The sequence below is a fragment of the Eucyclogobius newberryi genome, unplaced genomic scaffold, assembly GCF_026437365.1.
Source record: "Eucyclogobius newberryi isolate DKJ021-1_F unplaced genomic scaffold, fEucNew1.0.hap1 SCAF_11, whole genome shotgun sequence".
In the NCBI taxonomy this organism is placed as follows: Eukaryota; Metazoa; Chordata; class Actinopteri; order Gobiiformes; family Gobiidae; genus Eucyclogobius; species Eucyclogobius newberryi.
In genome coordinates this window covers 27032237-27049808 of record NW_027315735.1, presented here as the reverse complement: position 1 = coordinate 27049808, position 17572 = coordinate 27032237, and the positions used below count along the sequence as shown (strand labels likewise).

At 40.0% G+C, this 17572-nt stretch overlaps 1 protein-coding gene across 1 annotated transcript; it reads left to right on the top strand.

The window, feature by feature from the left end:
* The first annotated feature begins 361 nt into the window (after window positions 1-361).
* On the top strand, window positions 362-15941 carry clint1a (clathrin interactor 1a). The gene is made up of 12 exons (XM_072439783.1): window positions 362-530; window positions 4260-4364; window positions 4801-4897; window positions 4981-5089; window positions 7572-7736; window positions 7817-8009; window positions 8955-9168; window positions 9259-9349; window positions 10297-10368; window positions 10846-11120; window positions 12397-12580; window positions 13886-15941. The coding sequence occupies exons 1-12, from the start codon at window positions 490-492 to the stop codon at window positions 14188-14190; spliced, it is 1851 nt and encodes a 616-aa protein (XP_072295884.1). The 5' UTR covers window positions 362-489; the 3' UTR covers window positions 14191-15941.
* The last annotated feature ends 1631 nt before the right edge of the window (window positions 15942-17572 follow it).

Here is a 17572-nt window from a genome sequence, read left to right as displayed (position 1 = left end):
CAGAATAAACTAATGACGAGCCAACACTGTTACAACATAAATAGAATCCCATCGACCTTAAAGTCGACTTGGCGTAATATAAAAACCTTTAATTGTAAAAAATAAATTATAAAAGGCTATTTAAATAATAGATATTTAACAACAACAAAAATGGGGGGACACAGTTTGAGACCGGTGGGGAAAAGCAAGTAGAAGTAGCGACCCGTCCAGACCATGTATAACACACGCACAATAGCTCTATTTTAAGAGTAACAAATCCCAAAATAAAAACGAACATTCCCGGTTTAAGCTTTAACACATTTGGTGACGCCACGTGATAATTTCCTGCCTGATCTTTCCTGTTTGTCGGCGGTGCGTTGCGCCTCCTGCCTTCTGTTGTAAAGAGGTGAACGCGCAAGAGTTTGACTTTTCGTGCTCAGGCAGTAGTTTCGGTGGCAGCGGGTTGTTGTTTCGCGGCGGGGGAACGAGACCATTTTCACGGCGGCCAACATGTTGAATATGTGGAAGGTCCGGGAGCTGGTTGACAAAGCGTAAGTAAATTTAAAGCCGTCGTCGTCGTGCTGTTTTTTTTTTGGGCCAAAAAGTTGCAAGTGGCGCGGCCGCTGCTGTACCTGTTTGAAAGAGACACGTACCCAAAACTTTGACGTCACACGCTGTACAAGTTTGCTAGCTTGTGTGTGCGACTTTACTGGGCAAAACAAAGACGAGTTAGCCTCAGAATGCGCTTAAACGACCCGCAAGACGTCGTTTCACAGCCCGGGGTGGTTGTTCCGGGTGTTGTTACGTGAATGTTGAGCCCGTTTGTCCCGAGTGTGTACGCAAACCCACTTAGCTAACAGGCTAATTAGCCGTTAGCTGCGAGTTAGCTGGCTGTCTGTATGGGGTTGGGCTAGCCCGGCTAAGCTAGTTTGACAGCTCATAAGTCTTGCGAATATGACAATGTTTTGGTTGTGTGATTAAAACATGTAGTTGAAGTGTTCTCGGTGTGAAGAGAGACGATACAGAAGGTCAATGAAGTCAGGGCCAGGCTTTTGAGAAGCATTTACAAACTTGTTATGACCTCTATGTGTGAGAATTGGAAGAGAAACCTGGGAAGACGGTGCCGTTCAAAGAGTTTACCAAAACTTCAGCTTTTTTTTTAATATAGTCTCCCATTGGACTTAAATACATAGTTTGGTTTCAGTGTCTAATAAGTTGTGTAAACCTTGAAATAAGTCAGGTTGAAACTATGTCATGTCGCTTGACTCAATAACACTAAAACAGGACGGTCCGGGGAAAAATAAAACGGTTCTAGACAAGTACAATATTGTTTAAAAACCTGAGCTGCAAGAAATTGATCATAGACTGACACTGTAGTTCTTAGTTTGTGTATATATATTAGTCATAGAAGTTACCTGTCCAACATTTTACAGCTCAAATCTAGTAAAAAATGACAAAATATCCTCAGAAATGCTATAAAAATGTGTGTACAATAGTTAGAGTTCCAAAAAACACTGTTCCAGGTATTATTTACTGAATGATATGTCCACCGAGTAATTCATGTGACAGGCCCACACAAATCAATCACAATTTAACAATTCAAGTCAGTATTTTGTTATAAAGTATGATATTCCAAAGATAATAATATTCAAAAATCAATTGATGACACTTGCTCTGGTTTAACTTTGCTTATCTTGCACTATCAAAGGAAGTGCAGTAATTCCGGTAATATTACGCAAAGTGTTGATGACTAATAATTTGTATTATTATTATCATAAACAAGTTCAACACAAAGATGGCGCCCCTGAATACATTTACTTTTGTCCGTGTGACAGTTTTAAAATAACACAAAAATCCATGCTAATAACACCGTCATTGAATGCACACTATGTAATGATTTGGTCTGGCTCCACGGAGATGTTATTGCATTGACTGGATAATGTGCAACATTCCGGGAAAAGCAATAACGGCTCCATAAAGACAAGCAGGTGACATACCCCAAACTAGAAACATTACATAGGACACCTTTCAGATTTCTCACATTGTTTACCCCAGACTAATAAAACGCTGCAGTTAGATTGTCCTTGTTTAGCAGCTACTACCTGTAAGACTACACCTTGCAGCTTGTGTTTCTATTGTGTGTCTTTACTCTGGTTTACTTCAGCCATGTCTTGTTCTGTCATGCTGTTGTTTTCCCTCTTCAAAAGCTTTAATAGCAACTTGTACTGGACAATGGGCTGTTTTAAGTTCATCCAAGCATGCATTCTTCTGGCCCAAAACAGCAGTCTCCCTGGAGTGTGACCTCTGAAACATCCAGTGCTTTCATAAGAAAAACAACACGCTGTGATTGCCGTGGGTGCAGTTCAAATAAAACGACTTTCTTCTTTAACTATTTTCGTAACAAGATCTGTCATTGAAACAAATTTGCTACTTGTTCTAGAAAAGGATCTTTGAAAAAATATAGCTCTACTTTAGTAACTAATGGCGTGTTGTAATGCAACTTTTCTTGTTTGATGATTAAGCTTATTTTTTACCCGGGCAGAAGAATACTCTAGAGATTAAGGAGTTGTAAGTGCATAAAAATAGTAAGTGCATCTTAAATGTATTATATTTTACCAGAATTGTCGCCAATATGTGCCTATTGATTATTCATTAAGCAGTCAAAGTGAGTGAAGGGTGTGATGATATGTCTGTGCAACCAGCATTGCAACTTCCTTTTATCCGCCTCATATCTGGGACATACACTGCCACCGCAGAGAGGAGATAAGATGCTCTGTTCACGCAATAATATCTTCGTCTGCAGTGTTATTTTCAAAATTAAGGGTGTTGTAACTAACTGCTTTGAGATGATCACGTTGAAAGATTGTCTTTCTAAATACGGACTTATACAATAATACATTAGTGGATTTAACTGTTTTACAGGTTTTAAATAAATGATAACGTTTTGATTCGCCAATTCAAACGATTGTTTTGATTAATCAAACGCTGGCAAATTTAAATATACATTAATCTCAATTTATTTCCTCATTGATCAAACAAGATTTGTTATTCAAATCTCTTCCTACTAAGTCTGAACTCTAAATTACATGCTTTTACTGACAGTGGATTGGCTGTGGACCTCGAAGAAAAGAAGAAAAAAGCATTCATATTAGAAAATAATCTTTGAGTTCAATTAAAGTTCTATTTAGTGTGCAGCCCTAGGTTCAAGTTAAAATGAAAAAATCTCAAATTTGACTTTTGTTGTAAATATTTCTGTCAAAAATAAGTCCTTTTTGAAAAACATTTTGTGTCAGCCAAACCTCGATACTACAACATATCTTTGCAACCACAAATAGGGTGTTTTCTCCTGCAGCAAATTGCAGCTCTCACAGACTTGTGCTGCTGATGTGGCATTCTCAGACGGGACGATGGCTCTTCAGCTATACAATTGTTTAAGACTTTGTGTGGTTATAGTATTACAGCTGCTTGGATTTCACACATCCCACCTTCACATGTAAACCTGTATAGCAAGTTAATGCAGGTCCTCAATAGCAATTCAGGGCTAAATGAGGCATGACTAACACAATCAAACAGTTGTGGGTTCTGCTTGCAACACATTGATTGTTTTACATGATACTTAACTTGGCTCTGTTTCTATATCTACTGTGGCAAAGTTATACATTCTCGTTAAAGAGACATTTTCCGTGATTTTGTTAGAACTCAAAGTAAATTCCTTTCACTTCATTCAATATTGTCTGAACAAAAGTAAACATTAGTGCATAAATACAGTCACATTCACTTTTCATTCAGAAAGTTTCATTTCTTAAATTTCATTGATTACTTAAGGAATGGTTATATATTAGAATGGTGTCCACAGATAGTATGGGAAGGAGTATGTGTAGTCTTAAACACCCCACATACGCAGTGGTAAATGTAAAGTCCAATTTTAGATGTATCTAGGCCTGAAAATCAAATCAAGTCCTGGTGTCGGGCAGTAATCCTAAATCTTTGTTAATTGCAACAATGTGACGTCAAAGTGTGTATAAACTGTGCAGAATGAGCAGAATCATAGCATGTTTAGTCCCATCACACTTTGAACAGGTGAAAGTACACAAAGCGCTGCCTTTTGTCATAATGGCCACTGTTTGCTCAAAATGACGTGAATGGACCAGAGAGGGGCGTGGCGGTCATAAGAGTGCCTATAAATCATTTCGCAAGAGAAGGTTCTGTCAGCATTGGTACTTATAAATACTAAATTAATCCATTATTTATGCATTTGCCCTGTTTTTGTCCCTTTGCAGAACCAACATGGTGATGAACTACACTGAAATCGAGTCGAAAGTCAGAGAAGCAACCAACGACGACCCCTGGGGACCCTCGGGGCAGCTCATGACTGAAATCTCACGGTAAGAATCACAGAGAGAGACAAAGGTCCTGCTGAGGCTGCAAGGTCGTCTAAATATTCAACATCTAGTGCAGTTATTCAGTTGTTAAACATGTGATAAATATTTGATTGGATCCTTTGCTTTGTATGAAAGAAACTGAATGTTACTGAAAGTTATTGAATGTCACAAAACCTCAAAAATGTTTTACCCACTGCTGGTTCTACGCCTGGAGGTTTGTGTCCCTGGAGGTTTGGGCCTTTGTTGTGAAAAAGGTTCAATATAATATTAATCTTTGAAGATCAGAAGGCGATTGTTAAGGAGGTAGTTATTATTGGTAATTTAATTTAGGCTTTAAATTTGAAGGGACAATGTACATTAAGGTAATAAAACATTGTATTAACATATCTGCATGTATTGTCATTTATTAACATCATTCTTAAATGTTCTATCATTTCAGAGCAACCTTTATGTATGAGCATTACCAGGAGGTGATGGGCATGTTGTGGACGAGAATGTTGAAGGAAAACAGGAAGAATTGGAGAAGAGTCTACAAGGTTTGTACCAAAGCTTTACATAAGGTGTTAAAAAGATCACAATGGTTAGACGATCATTTACCATTACTATTGTTTCCCCCCAGTCCTTGTTGCTGCTCTCACATCTGATCAGAAACGGGTCTGAGAGGGTCGTGACCAGCTCCAGAGAACATTTGTTTGATCTGAGGTCTCTAGAAAGCTACCATTTTGTAGGTAAGACTGTCTCACAACTCTTTCATGCCCCTTTACATGTTCATTGTTGTAAAAACAACCTCGAGTGTCAAGCAAGGCACCTAATAATAAACTAAATCCATTCTTCTTGTTGTAAACAAGGAAATATGTACATAAACATGTAATAAACTTCTGTATCCTGATTTGATTAATTACAGAATCCTCCTGAATATAAACAAATTTACAAAGAAAAAAAAATGGATATATACAGGCCGCACCTGTCTATTAGCCGCAGGTGTCCACGATATAACATGATATTTCCACAGAAAGATGGTACACAGTACTGATAAGATAAGATAAGATAATCCTTTATTGTCCCACATGGGGAAATTTCATTGGTGCAACGCAGGTAGATACAGAGGTAGATACAGAAGAACAGATCACTTATAGGAAGTCTGATAAACACTTTCAGTAGAAGATCTCCTATAAATAAATAAAAACTCCCATAGACAAATAAATACATAAATACCATTGCATGTGATCCCGACAGTAATTGCACATGAATATGTGTCACGACAGCACATAGATTGCACATGAATTTCACAGTAATTGCACATGAATTTCACAGTAATTGCACATACGACAGAATTGCACATCAGTATTAGGTTAGGTCAGTATTGCGACGGGATAACGTGACGATCTCCGGGTAAGACGACTGTTCTCCGCAGTTTCATGAGTTCCTCCTTTGTGTAAACGCGGTACGGCGCCGGCCGGGGGGCGGGGCCGGAGCCGGGGGGCGGGGCCGGAGCCGGGGGACTCAGAGCCAAGACACATCGCAACGACACGACGAAAACACTCAATCCAGCCGAATAAAGTCAAAACAAGTTAATTTAAAGCGATTCCAGTGCGTGTCCCGATCGTTCGTCAAGTTCCTCTTTCATATAAACGTGTATATAAACGTGTACCGACGACACGCCGTACTTTAGCGCGGCCGGAGGGGCTGGTGGGCTCGCTCGGAGCTAGCTCACGTCACAACAACACAACGAACGCAACGAAAAACGCTCAAATCCAGCCGAAAAAAGTCAAAAACAGTTGAATTAAAAAACTATTCCAGCGCGTGTCCCTATCGTACAGTAAAATAGAAAAAATATACTAACTATATTTACAAAATATAGGAGATAAAGCACAATAAGTGTGAGAAAGAAGAGAGAGCGTTTACACCGGGCTGCCAGCTGTACCAGCGCCTTATGACGTAAATTATAATATTATATGATGTGGGTTGGAGCAGGCCAAGAAATTCTCATTTCATTGTAGGGCGGGTTTTAAAATGCGGACCTCCATACCGCAAGTCCATATTGCAAAAAAAAGAAAAACATACGTTGACTTGTCGGTGTAATCCCTCATTCGTCCAGGCGTGTTCCATAGTAGAAAAAGCTTCAGTTGTAGTCATCTGGACTCAGTTTGAAAAATAGACGTTTCGACTCTCATCCAAGAGTCATTGTCAAAAAAGGGAAACTGAACAGAGAAGGAAGGGTGTTTCTATCCCTTATGTGTCTGGCCTGTCGGAAAAACTGCAGAGAATCTTTAGACAACACGAAGTCCCTGTTTATTTTAAACCAGGAAACACTTTAAGACAAAAACTGGTTCACCCTAAGGACAAGTTGCCGACTCAAAAACAGAGCAATGTAGTTTATTCGATCCAATGCAGTGAAGAAAGCTGTAAAGAACGGTACATAGGTGAGACAAAACAGCCTCTACACAAGAGGCTTTATCAGCACAGAAGAAATACAAGTTCAGGACCTCAGAGTGCCGTGCATCTCCATCTTGAAGCCTCTTATCACTCGTTTGAAGACGGTGAGGTGAAGGTTTTAAGCAGGGAGAAAAGATGGTTTGAAAGAGGAGTCAAGGAAGCTATTTTTGTTAAAAAAGAAATACCTTCTTTAAACAGAAATGGAGGGCTAAGGTTTAATCTTCCTGTTATTTATAATGGGTTACTGAACCCCTGGAAAGGTAAAGGACCAGGACCAGGACATTTAGATGCTAATCAGGTACTCAGGGTGGTTGAGCCAGGGTCTCACAAAGACAAAGAGGATTCTAATAGCCCATTAAGATTCTGAATAGGCTAGCTCGGTAGATACAAGGGGGGAGTTTCTGTTGAAACAAACAACTCTTTTTACTTCAGGAAGGCTCCACCCAATGGGCGGGTCTTACCACAGAACAGTATTAATATCGGAGTTCTCGATCTAAATTCTTTTATTGACAATGACTCTTGGATGAGAGTCGAAACGTCTATTTTTCAAACTGAGTCCAGATGACTACAACTGAAGCTTTTTCTACTAATACGTTGACTTGTGGCGTCACCTGCTTTTCTCCATGGAGATTTATTTATATTCAGAATTTAGTGGACAAGAAAGTTTAGGACCTGCTAACTTACACAGTGCACATAAACTATTAAAAAAGGTTGTTGTTGAATGAATAGTAAATAATCACATTATTAAATGAAATGTTATTTTCTGTTTTGTAGATGAAAATGGGAAGGATCAAGGGACCAATGTGCGTCACAAGGTGAAGGAGTTGGTGGACTTCATTCAGGACGATGAACGACTAAGAGAAGAAAGGAAAAAGGCCAAGAAGAATCGAGACAAATACGTGGGAGTATCATCAGACAGCACGGGCTACAAAAACTACTGTACGTACTCAAACGCAACAGTGACTAAATCAACATTTTCTGAGCCATTAAATCACTTCAGTTTGGTTTTCACTTTTCAGCTGGGGACAGGTACTCCGGTGATTCCAGTGACAGAAAAGGCAAATGGGACGACGACTTTGACAGCAATAAATCACAGTTTCCTTTTAGCGACAAAATTGGTGAGATCAGTGACAAAATCGGCAGCACCATCAACGACACCATCAACACATTCAGGAAGAAGGAGGAGCGAGACGACTCGCCGGACCGATTTAGGTAATCAGTCAATTTAAAATGTTTGGGAAAGGACTGCACAATTCATGAGGAAAGCATCATCATTGCAATATTAGCCGAGGCAATGTAGAACAGAAATATCACACGTTTCCAGTTCAAAAAGTTCAGTTTTGGTCATCATAATCTTTTGTAATTTTGTCCATAATTTAGAATGTTTTTGTTCTAAATTTTGATCTTAACAAAGGCTTTAATCATTTTAGTTTAACATTTTTAACTAAATGGTATTTTAAATGTTGGCAAGTATATTGTATATTAATATTACTAAAAAACTGCTCTGTGTAGGGATGTCACAATATCACATTTTAATGTTAAGATTATTATGAGAAGAAAATTAGATATTATGATTATTCAAGTTTACTGGCACCATGAACAACATGAAATCCTTTTCTAATGCCTCATCATTATTTGCACGTGAGGTGATATCAAACACACTAAATTGACTGAAAGTAAAAGTAATGCTATTGTCCCATAAACAGACATATTGTATAGTTTGTACTATTTTGGCGTGAAGATTAAACAGAAAAGACTCATTGTTGCTGCCTACAATTTTCACAGTTGTGTAATTTATTAATGTTTACTATTCACATTGTGACCTGAAGTATCACAATTTTTGGATTTTTGAATCTTGATATCGCTCGCATTGTTAACAACTCCAGGAGCATTTACATAAGACATATGAATGAAGAAATATGAATAAATTAATACAAGAATCCCATGAATTTTCAAACATTTTTGTAACTGTCTAAATTACAGGTACAAGAATTTCCCACAAAAAGACAGGATATTCAGTAGTTGCAGCCTTTGTAATTTGATAATTACTCGAGATGGGATTTGATTTGTGACCTATTGTGCATCCGTCTCTGTTGTTCCGTCTTAGTTTTAAAGCTGATAGTTTTGTAAGATTTTTTCTGAATCATTTCCTTACAGCGACATGGACGAGGACAGGAGGAGAGCTCACAATGGCCAGTCGGCGAGAGAGTTTAAAGATGAAGAGGAAACCGTGACGACAAAAAGTGTTCACATCGTGCAGGCCACCGAAACAACAGCCACGCGAAAGAAGGGCGTCCCATCCAAAAAGGTGGACCTCGGCGCTGCTGCTAGCTACACGGGAGACAAGACCCCAGAGACCACGCCCAAACAGGTACGTTATATACATGGTCAGGAGTACTCTTTGTGTGTTTTATTATGTAGCGCTTGCTTCTCATCATTTTAATGCATTTGATCTCTGTAGAGCCAATCCACAGCAGCGCCGCAGCCCTCCAGCTCTGGTCTGGCAGATCTAATAATGGTGGACACGACACCAAGCCAGCCGGCGGCCACAGGTACGCGAGAAGAAGTCATTATTATTAGGGAAACGCCCAAAAAGTTGATCTTACATTGATGGTTTGTGTTCACGCTTAAAACGACACTCATTTAGATCAAGTCGATTTTAGTAACTGTCAAACTTGAAGGTGCACTATGTCACTCTTTCTGGAATGTCCCTCAGTGTGTCATTAAATCCAGCCCCATGAAGGCAAGACGGTGATGCCAGGCCAAGTTAAAGGTCAGATCTGTTGAGAGGCGAGCCTGCTCACAGTAAAACGTCATATTTTCTAATCAGGCAATCAGAAAACTTGTTTGTGATTAAATGCAAGTTTAATGCCATATTGTGGTACATTCCAGGAAAAGCGATATTTTCCCCATTTCAGACACAACGATGTATATATTAAATCAAAAACGATTACAAAAACATACTAAAAACTATTATAAAAACATACAAAAGACAAACGGCACAAGCAATTTCTCCATTGTCTCCAGACTTCAGGCGTAACCTGATACTGCTCTGCCACGGCGTTATTAAAACACTTAACAATTACAATGTGCGAGTCCTCAAGGCCCAACATAAACAATTAAATGTTTTCATATAGCATCGTCTGTTCTAAATCCTAACTCTCCAGAAAGGCCTTGTGTTTTCTCGTGCACTTGTCCTCTGATGCCTCGCCGCTGTGACCAGAGCAGTGGACTTTCACGTCAGTCCCAGTGATTTGAGCCTCAGATTCGGGGGACAGCAGTGGGAGGGATGATGTATTCGAGCTAAGTGCGCCAGATGTTTTGGAGCGGTCCCTGGCGAGCGGAGGGCCCGAGTACCGAGCAGATGTTTGGCGTCTTCGCTGCCCCTCCCTCCGCTGTTTCTCTGACACCGAAGGAATGCTAACTACGTCAAAATGACACCTGCCGGTTTACCCCTTTTTTTAAAGCTAACGCGCTAATGCTGGTTTTCCACTCGCAGACTTGATCGGCGGGTTCGCAGACTTCACCTCACCGGGCGCTTCTGCCGTCGCCAGTCCCCCCACAGGCACAGGTTAGTTCCACGGGCCCTCTTCCCTTTAGTTTGTGCATGTGTGTCTTGTGTCTAAGTAACTGCTAGAATATTTAAAAGGATGCTGGGAGGGAGCCCTGGCCATATGGAGCCTGCTACCTGCTCTGCATAACAAGAACAGACACATATCAGCTCCTGTTATGGATGACAAGGAGACGGGGACAGAGCAAGAAGTTGTTGGGGGTGAAGGAAGCTAAAAGAGATTGGAAAAAGGATGGACAGCAGGCTATGGGAGTATGAAATTTTAAAGTGTGGCACAGGTGTTCACGGAAAGGCCTGGATAAATCTAGACCGGTCCCCATGAAACGCCTGCTTCCGCTAAACTGCAGTGACAGGCTCTGTTTTGCATGCGGCGGTTTTTGTCGGAAATAATTCACGCGGTTCATAGTGCAAACAGCGAACAGAATGGACGACTCATAAACGTACGTTAAATTGTCCTTTTGTCTCTCCGCGGTGCAGTGGCGGCGGTCTCCGGCAGTAACGGGGACTTCGGAGAGTGGAACGCCTTCCCCGGGGGGCAGATGCCCACGGTGGTCCAGTCCGCGGACGCGGGCGGTACGGACTTGTTCGGGGCGGTGCTCTCTGCTCCGGCGCCGATGCCCGTCCCCGCCGCGCCTTCAACCGACCTGTTCGACCTCATGGGCCCGGCGCAGAGCCTCACCACGTCACAGAGTCTGAACTTCAGCATGACGCAGAGCATGACGTCCACCATGCTCCCGCAGTCGCTCTCTCAGGTTTGATTTACACCCACGTACACGAGAGCAAGTCATATCTGTTGATAATCACTGAATCGTTGCGGTCGGGGGGAAGAATGTTTGACTTATTGTGTTAATCGATACTCATCTCTATACAGGTCACAAAATATTCACAAGAAATACATTTGAAAAGCAAAAAACTATGCTCCACATGTAAATAGCGCTTTCTTTCTTTTTATCTGTCTGTTTATGTCACAATTTGTTAATTTGAGTGTTTGATTGTGTTAAGCTAGTAACACTTGTTGGATGATAATCGATCAGACAATGTGAAGGAAAGAGAATCAAGGGTTTCTGGGTTGTTCGATGTCAATAATCATGAATTGTGAACCCTTGCAACGAATTGATTTAAAATAATATCACCTAATTTAGATATTAAGTAATTACAGACTTGCCATGTGCCAATAGAAGAGGTTTTGACAAATCAGTTATAGTCCCAAAATTACAAAAGAAATGTGTAAAAAGTAGATTCTCTCGTTGTCAGGCGGCCTCGTTTTAGCTTAATCTGGGTCATATTTAATTAAAAAAATATATAATACTGACAGGCCTTTTGCAATCTAAACAATTAATCAATGAATTGAAAGAATAATTGCCAGACTAATAAATTACCAAAATAATTACACTTGACAATATAACGTTAATCAAAAAGTGAAACCTGTATTTCAGAAGCACAGTTTGTCACTTTAGCTTATCATAATCATTGTGATTTGGCTGAAGTCTTATGATACATGCCCGATGTGTAGTATTTACACAGTTCTACTTTATAATGGAGCTTTATTCAGATCTACAGTGACCTCAAATATTATTCTGCTATTACAATGTAGGTAAATATGAATGTTTTAATATATATATATATATGTGCAGTGTGGGTACAGGACAGACAGGAGAGCAGTGCGTTCCATCACACAGAGCTCCAGCAGACACTCCTCTTCCCCCTGAGACCTCCCTCGAACCACCCACCGCCCCGTCCCCGACACAGAGCACAGATTTAAGATACAAAACATAAAACCGCAGCACGAGCCTGTGCGTGTACCGGTGGATTTCTGTGCTAAAAGGTGGTTGACCTACTTAAACCTTACAGATAAGACGCCCACCGCCTCCTTTATACCTGAGACGATTTGTTTTAATGAGAATTTGTAGCAGCGGGTATCGGAGTCGGAAATGGGTCAGGTTTGATTAACAACAAAAACTCTCCTCTAATCATGTGTTTTTACCGCCGAACCCCAGTGTGTCTGATCTCGTGCACTTCCTCTTCCAGCCTTTCCAGACGGGGGGCCCGCTCTCGGCTCAGCCCATGCAGCCGACGGGACCTGCTCAGGGGGCGGCTCCCAAAGCGGCGCTGCCCTCCACCTGGACCGACAGCGCTGTGAACATCAGCCTGGACTTCCTCGGACACCAGGCGCCCAAAGCCGCACAGCCGAGTCTCAACACTCTCCAGCAAGGTGAGAAGCGACAACGCCAGCGCCCGTTTCTTTAACACGCGGCGAAGTCGCTCGGTGTTTGTTTTCTGGCTCCAGGTGATTAGTGCAGGTGTGTCCCTGGGAAAGACACGCCTCGCCCTCTGTCTGCGTGCACCGGTGTGTGAAGGAGTGAATGAACGGGCGTGTGACGGGTGTGTGAACGGGTGTGGTTCCTTGACCTAAAGTGGTTTGAGTGCACATTGGAGGTAGAAGTGCGGTACATAAACGGCCGTTTTGTTACTACGATGATCAAAAACGCTCTTTTTCAGAAAAATAGAAACTACATTCACACTATACCAACGGCTCCCAACATTTTTTTGGGATCACACTTTGAGTCCCCGCTTACAAATAATCTGATTTGAATTATATTTATGCCATTATATAGAACTAAATCGACTACAATTATTATTTATTTTTAATTCTCTTACTCTAACCTTACCTCTAACACTGCACTATACAACACACAATAATAGTTTCTTTAGAATTGCTATGTTTCTTATTATACTAGTCCTAGTATAAAGAAGGAAAGGTCCAGTTTTATCCTGCATTTGATTCTTTTTCCCAGTAACAACACTTCTCAGTCAGTATTAGTCTTGGTATTGATTAGTCCTTTTCTAATGAAAACATGACCCTTTCCCACTGTTGTGACTGTGTTTTCTCTCTTTAAGCTGACATTACTAGGATTAAGTTACTTGAAGATGCAAACCTGGAATAATGATCCACAATATGGCATAAAACTTAATCTGCCTTTCATATTTGCAATTACGTGTTTTGTTTGTATGTGGAAAAGATAAAATTGCATGCATTATTCTGCCCAGAAAAGAATGTGCGCCGTTTTAAAGATCCACAGATATCCACAGTAATTTGGCCCTGTGGCACCACCTGCTTGTCTCCATGGAGATACAAGTTTAATGTCATCTGTGGAAAGTTTAAGGCAATCTGATGCAACCAAACTTCTTTTATTTGTTTTAACAGAGTACATTTTATAAAGCATCCCACCTTACGAAAGAGTTCTCTAACTCCAGGCCTGTCACAGTAATAATTGAGGGATAGAACAGCATATTTTGGGGCTCAATATTTATTGTGTGTACTTTTTCTTCGCAATAGTGGGGAAATCATGATGTTTTTTGTAATACTTGCTCTATAGAGGGTTGAATAAGTAACATATATGACTCAATATAGATACTAACTTACATTCTGAAGTTTTATTTAATGCACTTTTTTAAATAATATTGCACATTTAAAAGGCTGGGTTAAAGGTCTAATGCAGTTCTGTGTTCTTTTCAGGAGTCCCGCCACAGATGAACATCCAGGGCTTTTCTGCCATGAGCCTGAGCCCAACAGCCGTCAGACCCGCCGCGGCTCCCATGATGCACCCGGGCGCTCAGATGGGGATGGGCATGGGCATGGCTCCCAACCCGGGCATGATGGGAATGGGCATGGGCATGAACATGGGCATGCCTCACTCGGGTATGACCGTGGGGATGCCCTCTGCTGCTATGGCGATGGGAGGAATGTCCGTGAACCCGGCGATGGTCCAACAACCCAAACAGCTCGACGCCTTCGCCGATTTCGCCAATTTCGGGAAATGATGGCGCCGAGTCGAGCGCAGTGACTTGTGAAGGATCGTTGCTCGTTTTATTTTTTTTTTCGTCTTCTCTCTCTCTCCGTCGCCATGGTGAAGAATTGTCATGAGCTACAAACAAAGAGTACTTGAATAATGTCGCCTTTTTTGATTTTGATTTTTTTTTTTTACCAACAACCTCCAATCCTGTTTTTTAATGCTGCATCTACAGTAACTGAATGTGCAAGTCGTTTGAACCAATGATTCTTCCGGCATTGACGCGCCGGGGCAACAGGGGGCGCCAGAGTGCGTGCGCGGCGTCCGTTCGACCCCAGAAGAAGGCGCCGCTGCGAGAACGTTTTAACCCCAATCGAGTCACGACCGTACACGTCGCTGTATAACCTCTATCCTTTCACAATAATGACATTATCCGGCGTTTTAACTTTTAACGAACCTTTTGGAAATTGCCTTTTGTTTGTGTCCTTGTTCTTCCTGAATTGTAAATAGAAGTTTAAAACCCAGATGAAATAATTTATGAATTTCCTGAAAAGCCAGTGACAATGTAAAGAGTTGCATCGTAAAGGCCGACAAATTGATTTGAGCCTTTACGCGGCGACGCCTTTTGCCTGTACATAGATCTACGCACTCCAAATACGGCCTATCCTTGTACCTATCCTATACAAATGTTTATAGCTATAACAAGTTAAGCTTTCTCCCTGACGGCCTTAATCTTTGAACTATATATTCATTTATATAAAACGAGATAATCAGTGAGAATGGTGCAGGGTTCGTGGGGTTTGGGGGGAAAAAACAGAGTGCCTGAAAGACTTTTTTTTTCTTTTTTTCTCTTGCAAAACTTTGCGATTGTGCAATGTACAAACAAGACAAGCGTTTGTATTCGAGCTGAAGCCATGTGTCCAGTTTTCTACAGATAATGCCTTTTTCATTCAGGTAAACAAAAAAACACCCGTCATCGTTTTGCCATTCAATCAACAGGAAATGTACAGGAAGCGTCTCGCCCGTCGGTGCCCAAAGTGCAACCGTGTAGAAAGATACTACCTGCTCACTGCTCACCAAATGACACGGGACTGTTTTTGAACTTCATGTGTTCGACTTTAGGTGCAAAATCTCACAATGATCCAAAATGTTTATTGCAGCGTCGACGCAAAGTATGGTAGAAGTGCAACCCAAAAAAAGGCAGGTGAATCCTTGCGTTTGGGAGTAACTCGTAGTTCAAATAACCAAAGGGGCAGGAGTAGTGGAGTCATAGAAAGTACTAGACCCACAAGCTGCGACTACTGTGCCTTTCACCCAGTTATTCTCAGTAAAGAGCTACGATTTCTCGCTTTAAAGAACGTGGATTTATTTACTCTTTTTTTTTTTTTGGGCTTCACTGCTGTTTGACGTGACTAAACACGATGTCGCCGTTCGGACCAAGTGCCTGACTCGACCCTTTTAATGTTTAACGTGTGGCCTTTTGTTTGTTTGAGAAATGATTCACTCCGACAGTGAAGCGTCAGTAACACGCAATAGCCTATCATTATAGTCTAATCATTTTAATGACCAAAATCTGTTTATTTTTTAATATTTAGCTTATTTTTCTGTGTATTTGATTGTTGAGCTGGGATTGTTACTGAAACACTAGAGTATATGCAAATGTTTAGACATGCAAATCCTTCCAGAGAATTACTTTTTTTTTTTTTTGCATTTTGTATCCATTTTTGATTTGATTTCCAACCAGATTTATTTACAACATTAAACAGTTGATTGAAATTTGTTAATGGCCTGTGTTATTTGCCGTGCTATATGTCATTAGTCCCATTTAAAAGAGCTTCGAGCAGCAAATTTGGAGCGATCGACTTTGAAATTACATTAAGTTGTGATTAAAGCGTTGAACTTTTTTTTTTTTTTTTTTTCTGTCCGGAATTTCAAGGCAAAAAAACAACATGACAAACTTTTGAATCAAGAAGAAAAACTATTTGGGCTAAAACTATATATGTTTTAACTGCACTGCAAATAATTATTTTAGTCAAATTTGCAATAATTGTGTAGATTTTTCGACTAGTTTAACATTTGTATTGATACATTTTACTCCAAGAAATGGTTGAAATCTGACTAAATGCTTAAATGGATAATATTTAGTGTCATTTAACTATACTTTTTTTTTTCAATTCCCTTTTTGAAATGTTTATTAAATAATGTTGCCGTCTTTGTTATAAAATATCTGTTTGTCTGCATTTTAGAATATGTAAAGTCCAGATAACGTTTTCAACTGTCAAAATACAACTATGATTATTGTAGTAGTCGACTAGTTAATACAATTATTATTTTTGTTTAATCGTTGCAATCCTTTAAACTTCCTCCTTTATTTTACTATAGGAAGTCAGTAGCTGGTTTGTCAGTTATTGGACCGGTGTTAGTCATTTGTATTTGCATTTTATTTTCTGGACTCCATTTAATGCTAGACTCCCTTTACATATGTTACTTTCAATTGCTAAAAAAATATTATCAAATCCACATCAATCTACTTTGTTTTCCATCTGATAGTAAGAAAAAGTACAGTTCGTTTTGCTAGAACTGGACCAAAGACTGCGTTTATGTTCCACCTGCTCTGAAACAGTTTGGATTTTACAGTTTAATAATTGATCTGGAAACATTAAAACCGTATTTAAATCTCGCTAATATGAATTTAAGTGCCTAAATGACCTGGTTACGCCGCAGTATATATAGACAAGACAAAGACACATAGAACAGAGCGCTTTGGTGTGACTTCCGTGCCCTCCTCGTGCTCCATCAAAGCTCGTTGGAAACAAATACAAGTAAAACATGGCTCGCGTTAAATAATTGACCCCATTTTCACTCTCTGGAGATCGAGACTGATAAATGGGATACACTAATAATATTCTGAAACATGTGAAAAGTATAGTTTCAACACAGCTCAGCTACTTTGTCCCATTTATGCTTTATTAATGTATGGAATATACTGTATAGGAAGAAGGTCAGACCAACTTATACTCAGAGATTTAAAGATTCAAACGTTTTGAATTTAAAGACTTTAAAAAATTATATATTTTTTTAATTTAACCAATTTATTTAAGGTGATTCTTTAAACTTTACATTTTCTCTCAATAATAAGTAGTACTAAGGTCTATAGCAGTGATGCGTGTTTTAAACAATAGCCAAAAGTGTACTAGTGTTATGATTTTTGTGAGAAAAAAACTTTATATCACAATTTAATGATTACAGAGACTGTGACCAGACAGTGAAATATTGAATTTTCTTTCATTCCCGTGGTCTAACATGTTCCTCCAGTTTGTGACCTGCTTTACGGATCTTAACTTTCTGAAAGACAAAATAGAAAAGACACACACAAAAAAGCATTTACATTTAGTTATTTATGTCTATTTTTG

What these genes read in the sequence shown, in the direction of transcription:
- clint1a (XM_072439783.1), top strand. Translation starts at nt 490, where the DNA reads ATGTTGAATATGTGGAAGGTCCGGGAGCTGGTTGACAAAGC. An exon ending in CTCATGACTGAAATCTCACG is followed by an intron (nt 4,365 to 4,800) that starts GTAAGAATCACA and finishes CTATCATTTCAG; the next exon opens with AGCAACCTTTATGTATGAGC. An exon ending in ATTGGAGAAGAGTCTACAAG is followed by an intron (nt 4,898 to 4,980) that starts GTTTGTACCAAA and finishes GTTTCCCCCCAG; the next exon opens with TCCTTGTTGCTGCTCTCACA.